This window comes from Myotis daubentonii, chromosome 20 (genome assembly GCF_963259705.1).
Source record: "Myotis daubentonii chromosome 20, mMyoDau2.1, whole genome shotgun sequence".
In the NCBI taxonomy this organism is placed as follows: Eukaryota; Metazoa; Chordata; class Mammalia; order Chiroptera; family Vespertilionidae; genus Myotis; species Myotis daubentonii.
Window position 1 is genome coordinate 8,979,597 of NC_081859.1, and position 14,353 is coordinate 8,993,949.

The following is a 14,353-nucleotide window of genomic DNA, read 5'->3' on the forward strand; positions in this document are numbered from 1 at the left end:
AGCAGTGAATAAAATATGACATCTGCATGAATTTGAAATAAATTTATTATGATCAGTATTATCACAATGAATACTAAATGAATTATTAATGACGAAAGACCAAAAGTATTAATGGGAATGTAATAAAACATCGAGAAAAAAGCTGGAAGTTCCTAGACACTTCATCATCAACTAGAAATAAGCACTATAACCCTGGATAACACTATATTACCGTGCATCATCAGTGGCCACAAATTAACTGACAATAAATAGGAAATGAAAAAATGTGTGGTTAAATATGTTAATATGCAAAAACTATGCATTTTGCACATTAACATACTGTGCTCACTCTGAATTCCATGTATTAGCTACTGAATAAATACTAGCTTAAAAACCCAATGGTTTTTCCTTCTCATTATCATATACCTTGTAACTATTTTAGATACCGGGAATAAAATTCCAATATTAGCTGTCCTCTATTATAAGATATATTGATGTGTAAAATTATTAGTTTTTGAATATCATTTCACTCTTAGGTCTCAAGGATGTCAACCTCCTTAAAGGCAGACACTATGCCTAATCTATATACTTTGTGCTGTGATGATCGCCCACGTGCCCAGTAAACCCTCTCCTATTAATTAATATACCGATACTAATTATCCCAAATAGTTTAGATACTGTCCACTTACGGAGACAAACGAGTCACAGTACAGAGTTCAATGATGTTTTTGAAATAATGGAGGCACAAATTCCCAGGTATGGGGGACACACTAGCTCACCCAGAGAGGGGAGCCCAGGTGACCTCCATCAGGTTATTAAAGCTCTTTTCATCAAACTGCGGAGTGACGGTGTAAAAAAACACCAACACTCCATTTTACAATTTTATTTACGCCGGGATTTTACTTAAATCATCTCAAGCTGATAATCTACGCCCCCCTCCACTCCCTAAGGATAATCCCCTGTATGGTAATACTACTTTTAAACTTGTGATTATGTTCGCAGCCAACAAATGAAGGGCAGGCTTCTACTTCTTGAAGGAGAAAAGTTGTTGTTAGGAAACCTCTGCTGAAAAACAGCTAAAGTCCAAGCCAGCGCTGAGCGGTCCCCGTGGATGGCTTACCTGTTTCTAAAGTAGTACTGATGTCCCAAGAGCGCGGACCGCGCCTGCAACCGGGCTAGCGAGGCCATCGCCTCTGGCATCGGCTTTCCTACTGATGTTGCTACCGGTATCCAAGGCAACCGGGTCAAACTATCAGGCAGATCCCGGGGGGTCCAACTTTGGTTTACTCCATTTTTCCCCCCCCTATGTGTTTCTAAAATATTAGAAAATAAAACAGTATATTTTGAGTAGAATAAAAATTTACTTTCGTTGCCTCTCTGAGTAAAATCAGGCGATTCCAGGTGAGGCAGATAGCGTGGTGATGGGGGGGAGAGGACGAGTGGTTGCTTCCGACTTCCGGTTTCCGCCTCCATCGGGTTCCCGGAAGCTCCGCTCAAAATGCTGAACCGCTCGGCGCCAGTCGCTGGGGTTGCGCCGATTGGAGTCAGTTCTCGGGCCTGAGCCTCGAGGCCAGGCTCCTGGGTGTCGTTAATGTTCGGGGCCGCCGGGCGCCCACCGATCGGAGCTCCAGCCGCCGGGAACCGCTGGTGAGGCGGGCGGCGCTGGGGAGGAGACCCAGGACGGGGGTGGCGGCCCGAGGCCGCCGTACCTGGCGTGGCAGGGGGCGGGAGCAGGGGCGGGTGAGCCGCAGGCAGGGATGCACGCGGCCCGCGGGGGGTGTACTGGAGCTCGGGGAGGGCATTCGGCAGACTCCGGCTGGTGGCTCGCCTGACACGCCGCGGCATTTTAGGAGCCAAGCTTTCCGTACCCCTGGGCAGGTCACTTCCCAGTGATGGTTGACACGCTTAGGGACCGGAAGCATGGGTCTGAGCCAGGCCCAACGCCCGCATCTCCCTTTTAAAATGGACTAGGTCACAGCAGATCACATTCCAGGGATCTAGAGTTCTGGAAGTTTGGTAGAGGAAGCGACCCCACCCACCCAGCGCCCCGCCCCCCCACCCCCCCTTTTTGGAGTGGGAGTAACCTGTTTCTGTCCCTTGAACATTCTATTCCAGTTCAAATGAGATAGATACGGAGTTCCCTAAGGACATGTACTTGCCAGGATGAAGTCTGGGGCTCGACTACCGCTACAGTCTTGTCAACCCATGTCACTTACAGCGGTTCTCAACCTGTGGGTCGCGACCCCTTTGGCGGTCGAACGACCCTTTCACAGGGGTCGCCTCAGACCATCCTGCCTATCAGATATTTACATGACGATTCATCACAGTAGCCACATGACAGTGATGAAGTAGCCACGAAAATAATGTTATGGTTGGGTCACAGCATGAGGAGCTGTATTGAAAGGGCCGGAAGGTTGAGAACCACTGCGTGATATATTGCTTGGACTCTTCCAAGTGCTCCCACTGTGTCCTTCGGACAGCCCTGTGGTAGGAGGTTATTACTGGCGCAGGATCCTGGAGTGACCTGTCCAACATCGCCCTGCACTTTCCAGTCCTAGAGCTGGGGACTGGGGGCCGGATTTCTAGTTGAAAACGCCAATGCCTGTCCTGTTTCCTCCCGCGATCTTTTCCTCCGAGCGTACCCAAGGCGAGCAGTGAAACAAACAAGCAGATTTCCCACTGACAATTCTCAAACAGGCAGTGTTGAACAACAGGTGAAATGTGGCTAAAAAAAAAATGTATGTCCATTCCTAGATCAGGCAACAATCGAGAGCACAGGGAATCCCAGTAATTTCTCATCTGAAAAGTTAGAAGAATATCTTGTTTGGAAAGTGATCAGATCATCCTGTAGTTCATTTTATAATGAATTATAGATTGTTTATGCTCCTTGTAAATTCTCACATTTCCCATTCAGAAAAGCAGGGAGCACATTTTATTTTATTTTTTTACAATGGTGATGTGATTTAGCTTAGAGTAAGACATATATTTCTTATGTGTTTAGTATTTTTTGTTTTGGCAGTGGATATACTGTGCACACCCCACAAAATATAAGACACTTCCATCACCCGGAATAACATCTCCAGGGTATCTTTCTTAATGTTTCACTATTCAAGCTCTGTGTTAAGGAAGGGAGACAAAATGTGCTGTGTAGACTGGTCTGCTCTTGCTGTGTGAATACTGACTTGTGGGACAGGTGACTATTTAATTGAAAAATATGACTCAATTCCTTCCTCTCCCACCTTCTACCTAAACCCTGGTTAGGCACCTCTTTATAATACAGTTCTCTTTGAAAGAGCCTACCTTGTTTTCATCTGGCAGCATACAACTCACCCTATGACGCCAGAGTATCAAATAGTGCCTAGCACTTAATCGGTGTTTTTGAATGAAATTCTTAAAATCATGCTTGATTTGGCAGAATGAATGTGTTCCAGACAACTGGAACCTTTATTTTCTAGTTTACCTGCACAGCCATCCTGTCATTCATCATTTCTTACTGGACTTTTTTTTTATTCATTGATGGGACATTTACTATACTGTGCATGTAAGTTTCATGCCAGTGATGAGATCCCAGTGCCTGTGGGGATGGTATTACCACGTTGTTACTTGTTGGGAGGTTTTACATACATATCATATCATCTTATGTAAAATCTTTTGAGATTTTATTTTTTTTATTGCATTTTATAGATGGTGAGAGGGGCAAATATAACTTAAGTAACATGCCCAAGTGTCATATTTGCAGTATGATTCCAGTATATTTACAAAAATTCTTAAATAAGCCACATATACTGCCTATGTAATGTATAATACCTTAAGGAATAATGTACAATATCTTAAGGAATATGTGAACTGGAAAGAATATGCCTGGATTTGTTAACCAACCTGGAATTCCTGATGTATTTAACTCTCATTTTGACTACTGCTTTTAGGCACCAATTGGGTAATTTATCTCTTTGTTAACAATTTGCAAAGTAGAATAACTATATTTTATAGTAAAGAAGTCTAAAGAAGAAAAGTTTTATACAATTAAATAATAAAGATCCTGTGACTTTTTATGTGTCGGGAAAGGGATATATACGTTTTGTTCAAGTTAATCTTATAAGTGATTCATATTATGTTTTTATAAAGAAAGTTATAATAGCTTGAGTGTCTACTACTTCCTGCCTCATCACTCACATACATTTTTGAAATTAGGATCCAAAGTATATCTAAATTGGTTAATCTAATGTTAACTTTTTAAAATTTGATTCATTTGGTGGACAAATAACATTTAGTATTAAGATACACTTTTCTTTATTTTTACATTATTAATAATTTATAATTAAAGTCAATTTCTGGAGTTTTGGAGGAAGTATGTTTAAAGATTGAACTAAAATTTTAAAATTAAGTCCTTGATAATTAGCATATTGAACAATACTATCTAACTTGATGTGGCTTTGTTTTTAAAAAACATTAAAGTAAACTGTTGATTCGGTACCTTTGTTTCTATAGTTTCATTCCTATTTGGTATTTTTATTATATATATATATTTTTCGGTCTGCAAAACTGCATACTGAAAAATGTTCATTTTTAAATAACGACTCTTTTTTATTGTCTTTAATTTCATGTTGTCAGGTTTGTTTGAGTCAAGTTTCTATTTCAGCAATTAGAAATCAAAGCAATGGCTGGTATGATTTTGGGCATATGACTCATTGATCTTGCTATAGCTTCTTAGCATCCATATTCATGGAAACCTTTAAACCATCTTCAATAGTATGCCCTTACCTGACACACTTATTAACTAACCACTTAGAGCAGTGGTCGGCAAACTGCGGCTCGCGAGCCACATGTTTCTCTTTGGCCCCTTGAGTGTGGCTCTTCCACAAAATACCACGTGGGTGCACACGTACAGTGCGAAGTTGACTTACAACTTTAAGTAAAGTTTATTAAGTTAATTTTAGGGAACGTTGTGGAGTGAAAGAAGATGTAGCGTCGAGGATGGAGAAGGGCATGTTGAGATGGTTTGGGCATATAGAGAGGATGAACGAAAGGAGATAGACAAAACAAGTATCCAAGACGAGTGTGGATGGGAGAGTTGGAAGGGGTCGACCTCAGCGAACGTACCTCAATCAGATTGAGGACGTTTTTTTTGTTTTGTTTTGTTTTTTTAAATGTATTTTTTTAAAAATATATTTTATTGATTTTTTACAGAGAGGAAGGGAGAGAGATAGAGAGTTAGAAACATCGATGAGAGAGAAACATCGATCAGCTGCCTCCTGCACATCTCCTACTGGGGATGTGCCCGCAACCCAGGTACATGCCCTTGACCGGAATCGAACCTGGGACCTTTCAGTCCGCAGGCCGAAGCTCTATCCACTGAGCCAAACCGGTTCCGGCAGATTGAGGACGTTTTTAGCAAAGGCCAGCTTAGGAGTACTCTAACTAAGTTAATAACAACGTACCTACCTATATAGTTTAAGTTTAAAAAAAATTTGGCTCTCAAAAGGAATTTCAATCGTTTGTACTGTTGATATTTGGCTCTGTTGACTAATGACCACTGACTTAGAGTGTCTCGTTAATGTGGCAGAAGTTTTGAAACCTGGGTTGCTAAATTTGTAGTCAAGTCATATTTTTCCTTGGCTGTTTGTTCATTTATTTGGTCATTCATTAGTTTGCTCACCCAACAGTTTTTGGTTTTTTTCACATCTATGATTTGTCAAGCATCTGTGGTTTGTCAAGCATTGTGTATGCGCTGCCTCATAGGTGGTAGGTCCAGTTGGATCACAAGATGTTTGTTTTTAGGTTCTCATTAAAATGAATAGACAAAGTTGAAAGTTATTATCGGGAACTTGCGAGTGTCTGAAATTATGAACTACAGAGAGTCTTTAAAGCTGGAGTCAGCAAACCATGGCCTGCCATCACCTGGTTTGTAACTAAATTTAATTAGAGCACAGCCACACCCATTCGCTCACGTATGGCCTGAGGTATTTTCCCCCTTATGATGGTGAAGGTTGATAGTTTCGACAGAAACCCACCAACCTTCAGGGCCTAAAAGGTTTACCATCAGGCCCTTTATGGAAAAGTGTGCCGACCCCTCCCTGCTATAGACGGTAGAAATTGTGCAATCTACAATTAGAATATGTTGATCCCTAAGTACTTCTAGAACACTTCCATCTTATATCCTCTTCTGTGGACCTTTCTTAAAATGTTTCACTCTGCAATATCTTGTTAAGGAAGGGAGGCAAAATGTGCTGGGTGTACTGATGTGCTCTTGCTATGTTCATACTAACTTGTGGGACCGGTGACTATTTAATTTTAAAATGTGACTCTTTCAAACTCCTTTTTTCCTCTACCACCTTCTACCTAAATCCTGGTTAGGCACCTCATTGATCTTGCTATAGCGTCTTAGCATCCATATGTATGGAAACCTTTAAACCACCTTCAATAGTATGCCCTTACCTGACACATTCACTTAACTAAATCCTGAGTATCTTGTTAATGTGATTGTTCATGATCTTCGTATTTGCATTACCTGTCATGTTTAAGAAATAAAATCAGAGTCCTGGGCCCTCTGTCACATCGGCTGATCTAGAATCTGCCAGAGTTGGTTCCAGAAGGACCAGTGTAATTTCTAAACATTCCCAAAGAATACAGATGTCTATCCTTGCCGGCTAGTGGATCATTTCCTCACTGATGACACAGTTCAACGGTTTCTGTTTATTTTTATTAAAATAACTAGGGGCCCGGTGCATGAAATTCGTGCACTGGGTGTGTGTGTGGGGGGGGGGGGGAGTGTCCCTCAGCCCAGCCTGCCCCCTCTCACATACTGGGAGCCCTCAGGTGTTGAACCCCATCACCCTCCAATCGCAGGATCGGCCCCTTGCCCAGGCCTGACGCCTCTGACAGAGGCGTCAGGCCTGGGCAGGGGACCCTCATTTCCCCCCCATCACTGGTTCTGCCCCCAGACCAGGCCTGATGCCTCGGCCAGAGGCGTAGACCCCCATCACCCTCCGATCGCCTGATCAGCCCCTTGTCCAGGCCTGACGCCTCCACCAGAGGTGTCAGGCTTGGACAGGGGACCCCCATCTCACCCCGATCACTGGCTCTGGCCCCCGCCCAGGCCTGAGGCCTCTGGCCCAGGAATCATGCCTGGGCAGGGGATCCCCATCTCCCTCTGATCGCTTGCTCCACCCCCCGCCCAAGCCTGATGCCTCTGACCCAGGCTTCAGGCCTGGGCAAGGGGACCATCATATCCCCCCAATCCCCGGCTCCGCCCCCACCCAGGCCTGATGCCTCGGCCAGAGGAGTTGACCCTCATCACCCTCCGATCACCAATCACCAGATCGGCCCCTTGACCAGGCCTGAGGCCTCTGGCAGAGGTGTCAGGCCTGGGCGGGGGGTGCCCAGCTCCCCGCGGTTGCAGGCTCCACCCCTGCCCAGGCCTAACACCTCTGGCTGAGGCATCCGGCCCGGGCAGCGGGAACCCACAGCTGCAGCGGCCCTGCGATCGTGGGCTTCGCTTTAGGCCCAGGCAAGAGACCCCTAGCTCCCGGCACTGCCAGCTTCGACCGGCTGTGCCCAGCTCCCATCGCTGGCTCCACCCCTACTTCCTGCTATCACTGGCCAGGGCGGCAAAGGCACCTGATTCTCCGAACATGGCTGGGGGGCAGGGCAAAGGCGGCCCCAGGGCCGCCTTTGCCCTGCCCCCCAGCTCTTAGCTCCCCCCTGGGTTTCCGATCACTGTCAGTGGCAGGGGGCTTCTTCCTGCTTTCCCTTTCGCCTCCCTGCATTGTGCCTACATATGCAAATTAACCGCCATCTTGTTGGCAGTTAATTTGCATATAGCCCTGATTAGCCAATGAAAAGGGTATCGTCGTACGCCAATTACCATTTTTCTCTTTTATTAGATAGGAGGATAATTTAAAAAGGCCAAGAGACTTTCAGATGAACTCTAAGGAAAATGATGGGCCATTTTAGAACAGCGAGGTTCCCGTTGAATTTGAACATAGTTTCTGTGTCCCTGGGTTCTGAGATGAGTGTGGTGTGAATATATGCCTTGCGTCTGATTAAACTCTTTTCACATATAGTGGGGCCTTGACTTACGAGTGTCTCAACTAAGGAGTTTTTCGAGATACGAGCTGTCTCTCGGCCGATTTTTTTGCTTTGAGTTGCGAGCTAAAATTTGGGTTACGAGCCAGCTTCAGATACCCCACTGCTAGTTGGCGCAGCGAACGTCACAGTGAACGCCACAACATCATCCCAGCATCACGTGTCTCACTCGCTCACTTTTGATTTGACATACGAGTAATTTGAGTTACGAGCTCCATCACGGAACGAATTAAACTCGTAAGTCAAGGCCCCACTGTATTACAAACCTTAAAGGCCCATCAGTCTCTCCATCTCCCTGGCCTGTCCTGGCGGGGACTGTAGGGTGTGTGGGGAGCAGAGGCCTGTGTGGGGTGGGGACTGAGAAAGTTCTCTCTGTTTCCATCCCGGAAAGCTGGCCCTAGGCAAGGCCAGGCATACACTAAAGCTCAGCTTCCGAAGCAGAAGTAACTTCTCCATAGTCACCCAGGAAAGACATACAATTCCTGAGACCTTTCATTGCTGATAGGCTCACTCTGTCTTGACCTAATTCCTGTGTTTAATCAAAGAACTTCTACAAGAAAAAGGAGTTTAACACGAGTCAGTATGTTTAAAACTCTCATACCTTGGAGAGGAACATTCAATCGCTTTTAAACATTCCTTTGTCATAACTATTAATTATGGTCAGATGTAGACCGAGCCGTCAGCGGTCACATGCCAGGTTAACATGGCTCATGCTGACTGTTTTGTTGATCCCTTTTTCTTTCTTGAACAACCCAGGCATTTCAGCCGGACGATGGAAGAACTGGTGCACGACCTGGTGTCGGCCCTGGAGGAGAGCTCAGAGCAGGCCCGCGGCGGCTTTGCGGAGACGGGGGACCACGCCCGGAGCCTGTCCTGCCCCCTGAAACGCCAGGCCCGGAAAAGGAGAGGGAGGAAGCGCAGGTCCTACAACGCGCATCACCCCTGGGAGGCCGGCCACGGCCTGAGCGAGGGCTCCGACTCCAGCTTGGAGGAGCCGAGCAAGGACTACAGGGAGAACCCCGCCAGCCATAAGCAAGATCACAGCGACTCCGACGACCAGATGCTGGTGGCCAAGCGCAGGCCGGCGTCCACCCTGAACAACAGTGTGCGGGGCAAGCGGCCGCTGTGGCACGAGGCGGACTTGGCCTTGGACGGCCTGGGGAGCCGCAGCCTGCGGCGCCGGAGGAAGGTGAAGCGCATGGCCCTGGACCTGCCGCAGGACACGTGCAAGCGCCCCATGACCCAGCCCCCCGACAGCTGCAGGGACCAGGACATGGACCAGGACCGGGCATACCAGTACCCGGAGTTTGCCAAAAGCAAAGTCAAGAAGCGGAAACTGAGGGTCCCCAGGCAGGGACCCAAAACCCAAGACGAAGGCGTGGTTTTAGACAGCGAGGAGCTGAGCCAGACCAAGGACAAGATGGAATACGAAGAGCAGAAGGTGTCCGACGAGCTCATGAGTGAAAGGTGGCTTTCCTGTTTGCTACATAGAAGGGTGGGTGGGTACGGGGTTGTGGTTGGATGTGCTTTGTATTTTAATTCTCTTTTTTTAGAATAATGATAATTTATAATAATGGTAGTGACATTCCTGTTGAACCATGGTCATAGTTGCTTATAATTTATGATGTTCAGCCCAAAGCAGAATTGCTTATTTGATTTTACACGGCCTTTTGATTGTGTCATAATGACTTAATTTTCAGCTACAAAGAGAAAAGGGAATAGATTTTCAATGGGAAAGGATGTACATTTGGATAATAGCACATTGGTAATTCTTAGAATTGGGTTTATAATTATTTAATTAAAGAATTTTAGTATTGGTTCTCTTTAGTTTCACAATTTATCAGCTTATTCTTTTTTTTTTAAGATTTTTTTGTTTTGCTGCTGTTGTTGTTTTGTTTTGGTGGGTTTTTTTAGAGAGAGAGGAAGGGAGAGGAAGAGAGCGAAACATCCATAGGCTGCCTCCTGCCTGCACACCCCCTACCGGGAAGCCAGCCCGAAGCCAGGGCATGTGTCCTGACTGGGAATCAAACCGGCGGCCTTTCAGTGCACAAGACGACGCCCAACCGCCTGAGCCGCACTGGCCAGGGCTTTCAGTTTTTTCTGATTACTGAGAATCAAGAGTTAATAGCACTTCAACCCGTGTGGCTTGGAATTTGAAGTCTAACTTGCTAGGGATTCTGACCACTTGTGAATTGTAAAGCCCACCTCACTGTCTGGAACCCCTGAACTTGTCATTAGACAAAGGAGAAAAGCAGTGATCCTCTGATGGTCAGTCTAACCCAAGCATGTAACCCAGCAAATAAAGAAGGCATGTGGCCCGTGGGCTGCGAGTTTGACATGCTTGGTCTAAACCAGTGGTCGGCAAACTGTGGCTCATAAGCCACATGCGGCTCTTTGGCCCCTTGAGTGTGGCTCTTCCACAAAATATTGACTTCTGTGCATGGGCCAGGAAGTTTCAATCGCACTGTATGTGCGCGCCCGCATGTGGTATTTTGTGGAAGAGCCACATGCAAGGGTCCAAAAAGCCGCATGTGGCTCGCGAGCTGCAGTTTGCCGACTACTGGTCTAAACCATCCGTTCTGGAAAGCAGGTAAAGCACAGCGCTAAGTCCTGTTTTAACAGCATCCAAAGGTAAGTGGTCGTTTTTCTGTGACACAGAACTAATGCTACTTGCAGGAAATGAGAAAGTATTGACACTGTTCACCCTTTCAGTTGTGTCCTTAAAACCAAATGCGGGATTGTGATGCAGAAAAAACATTCCTTACAAGTGGTCTGGGCAAGAGTATTTGATTTTTTAATTTGTAGGACTGGCATTATTATCATGTGGATTGTGAGCTATGGAATATATATTAGTACTGTATTAGCATGTATATAATATATATTTGTCTGTAAATATGATTACGATTGCAGATATGAGTAGGACCTGGTAAAACTTTATAGAATGGGCCTTTTATTACAGATGGTTTGCCATGTATGCAGTTTTTCTAAAGAAGTAAAAATTACTTTAAAAAAATGTTTCAGGAAGGCTTTGAGAAATTTACAGCACCTGCTTTTCTTCCAAGAAAGTTGTCACTTTTATACCAGAGCGAGAATTATTTGTATGCTTTGTATGTCAGCATTGGGCAACTGTGACTGGGGGGGCACTTAGCTTGGCTTGAGAGTAATTATCTTGCTCAATGGCTGGGAGGGAGGGTGTGTGGCAAAGGAGATAAATACTCGGTTCTGGATTATTCATAGATTGCTGGCTTTCTGGATTGATTGTGCAAGCCCCTCCTTTTATTGATGTCCGCCTTCTATTGACAGACATCTACCCTGGGAGAGAAATGAGATGAAACTCTCTTTCTTTTCATTATAAAAAGCATGTGAGTTCCTAAGGTGTGATAAGGCCACCCAGCCATCCACAGTCAAGGTACACATTTTCATGGAGGATGTGCCCACTCTTGAATAAATTAAAACAATTTTTTTCTTTTAATTTGAACTTTCTTCTATAACTGTTTTCTTGTTACTTAAAAGCTAGTTTTTTTCTGAAACTACTTCCAAAGCGTTTCAAGCTGTATATGTCCTTGGAATGAATTTATAAATAAGAATTGAGCCCAGCCTGTGTGACTCAGTGGTTTAGCATCGACCCATGAACCAGGAGGTCACAGTTTGATTCCAGGTCAGGGCACAGGCCCGGGATTGCCGGTTTGATCCCCAGTAGGGGGCGTGTAGGAGGCAGCCGATCAATGATTCTCTCTCATCACTGATGTTTCTATCTCTCTCCCTCTCCCTTCCCCTCTGAATCAGTAAGAATATATTTTAAAAAGAGAGAGAGAGAGAGAGAGAGAGAGAGAGAGAGAAGAGTATATATGTTTGTAAATAAGAAAACATGCATTTGATGCTCTTAGAAAGTCGTATTTTCTTTCATTAAAACTTGTGCAATACAGGGAACTCCATAGATTCTCTTAATTTGAAGAAAGTTAGAAGGAAAGGTACTAATTCAGAGTTCCTTGGGAAAATGTGTCACTTATATATTTTTTATGTTTATTTTTTTAAATCAAAAACTGAAATATTTTCTATTCAGAAAATATATTTGGATGTAAATATCATCTATAATTTTAACCCTAAAATATGAATTTATTTTAAAACTGGTTGGGATGTTTGTTTTTTTAAGTAAGTTAGGTTACTGGAGTTATACATGTTACTGGATCAGCTGAGGTAATTTTCTGATTGGAAAATTAAGAATTATAGTCAGAGGGGAGAACATGAGAGTTTTTAAAGAACATATTCAATTTACTTTAGAAGCTGAACCTCTGTTATCATGTGACTTATTTTGTATGTTTTTTAAACTATAGTATCACATAAGCATTGTTGCTATTGGGACAAACAGTGACAGTTGATTCGGGTCATTTGAATGTCCACTGTCCGTTGTAATTTGTATGTTCGTTTTGACTCTGTCATATGCTCAAACTTCAGTGGAAGTCATGAGCACCTGTTATTTTTGCCTGCTCCCTCCTTTACGTTGGAAATATTCCTTTTTGCTCAGTGTTTGCTCAGAGGGACCTTGACGTTGATATCAGGGATTGTTTCCGTTGTAATTTTTTTCTTCCTTGCCAAGTAAGAGAGTTGTTGTGAACTCTTCAGTGATGCCTTCTCAGGCTATTTGCAGATGTGGCTGCGAAAAGTCATTTCAGCCCCGGCCCTTGCATGTCAGGTGCTGGGGAGAGGCTCGGGCTGCCTTTGAGTGAGACTTGCGCGTTCTGTTGAGCACTGGTGTTCTGGCTCAGGCCGAATCACATGGCGTGAGAAGGCAGTGGTGAGCATTTGATGAAAGCAGATAATAAAACACATCCATTATGTCAGCACCTCGTTGCAGTCACATCTGGCTTACTGACAGGGTCCCATTAGATTCCTGGGGTTTTATGTGCCAAAAATAATATGCCCTGTTGTGAATGGAACCAGGATAGTTGCAGTTGGATATTTTAAAAAACCATCTCGTTTCCTTTCAGATCTTTGTCAGGCTCCATCCAGTTCCACCCCTGAGCTGCCTCGTCTCTTTAAAATGTTACAACGGGGAGATCAATTGTCCTTTTGATCTTTTTTTTTTCTCTCTTTCCTCCTTGCAGCGATTCCAGCAGCCTCAGCAGCACGGATGCCGGCTTGTTTACCAACGATGAGGGAAGGCAAGGTACTGAAATGTCATTTTTTCTCTCGGGGGTGGGGTGGGGTGGAGGGTGGGGGGTGGGGGGGCGGGCGTGGGTGGGGGGACGTCTTCATTGTAAAGTTTCACTTCTTACTAGTCATTTCGTAAGTTGAGGACTGCAATCCTTTTACCTTACACACGCTACTGAGTGGAGTGGGGTTGTTCTCTGGCGTTCGAGGAGAGCATCCTGTCTTCATGACCTGAAGTAATTGATTATCCCCCAAAGCGAGGATGTGGAGCTAATGGCGTTATGGGAGGATTGTCTTCCTTGGGAAGGCCTACAGTCTTTCCGCTGTGTCTCTTGTAGCAAGTTCACAAGACACTGGTCCCCACTCTCCTCCTGATTCAAATGTATTTCGGTCTGTTTAAGCATTTCTGAAGTTGGATGTGCAAGTCATCTGTCATTTTTATTCAGCTGTGACATTTAGGCGTCCTGTCTAGTCTGTGATTAGACAATTTTCATAAGCTCAATATTGTAACCTGTTCAACAGTAATGTTTCACCACTTAGATGGTTTTTATTTTTGAAACTTCCTGGAGATGTTCCTACTTTAGCATAGCCTTATTGTGAAACTACCTGTTCTGGAAGGAAAATATCAGCAGGTGTACATGCAAATACTTAATCATGAATGTTTCATTTCCTGAGAGTCTTTAGAGGAAATTAGTAAGTTCCAAGGAAAACAACGAAATTTATTGCTTTAAATTATTATTACATAATCATGGTTTGCTTACTTATGAACCATTAGTCCTGGATAAATAGATATATAACTGTTTTAAAAACCATAGACTTTTTAAACTTGAGATTCTGCTGAAATATGGTAGGACCTTGGGACTAAGATATACCTAAATTATTATTAAAATACATGTCTCCCCAAAGTTATATTTCAAATGTTGACTTTGGTAATGAAATTAAATTAAAAACTTTTTAAAGTAACATTTTGATAAGCCTACCAATCTTTGAAAAATATTGAGTGGCTTAGAATACTATGCTAGTATTTATTGTCTTTTTATACATCTCTCTATTGTCCTTAAAACACACACACACACAAAATACTGTTGATTCACACCTTTGGCACATTTCAAATTGAATTTTACATTGATCCACCAAT

General features: G+C 44.1%; 1 protein-coding gene across 3 annotated transcripts in view; it reads left to right on the forward strand.

Moving 5' to 3' along the window:
- Positions 1 to 1,443: 1,443 nt before the first annotated feature.
- The window catches only part of GPATCH2 (G-patch domain containing 2), a 94,379-nt gene continuing 81,469 nt past the window's right edge, over positions 1,444 to 14,353 (forward strand). For 2 of the 3 annotated variants that reach the window (XM_059677525.1, XM_059677527.1), the window contains exons 1-3: positions 1,444 to 1,626; positions 8,821 to 9,531; positions 13,170 to 13,231. In XM_059677525.1, the coding sequence (XP_059533508.1) occupies positions 1,571 to 1,626; positions 8,821 to 9,531; positions 13,170 to 13,231 (829 nt within the window). In that variant the 5' untranslated portion in view covers positions 1,444 to 1,570. Of the gene's footprint in view, positions 1,627 to 2,998; positions 3,173 to 8,820; positions 9,532 to 13,169; positions 13,232 to 14,353 lie in introns of all 3 variants that reach the window. The other variant, XM_059677526.1, reaches the window with a different exon arrangement.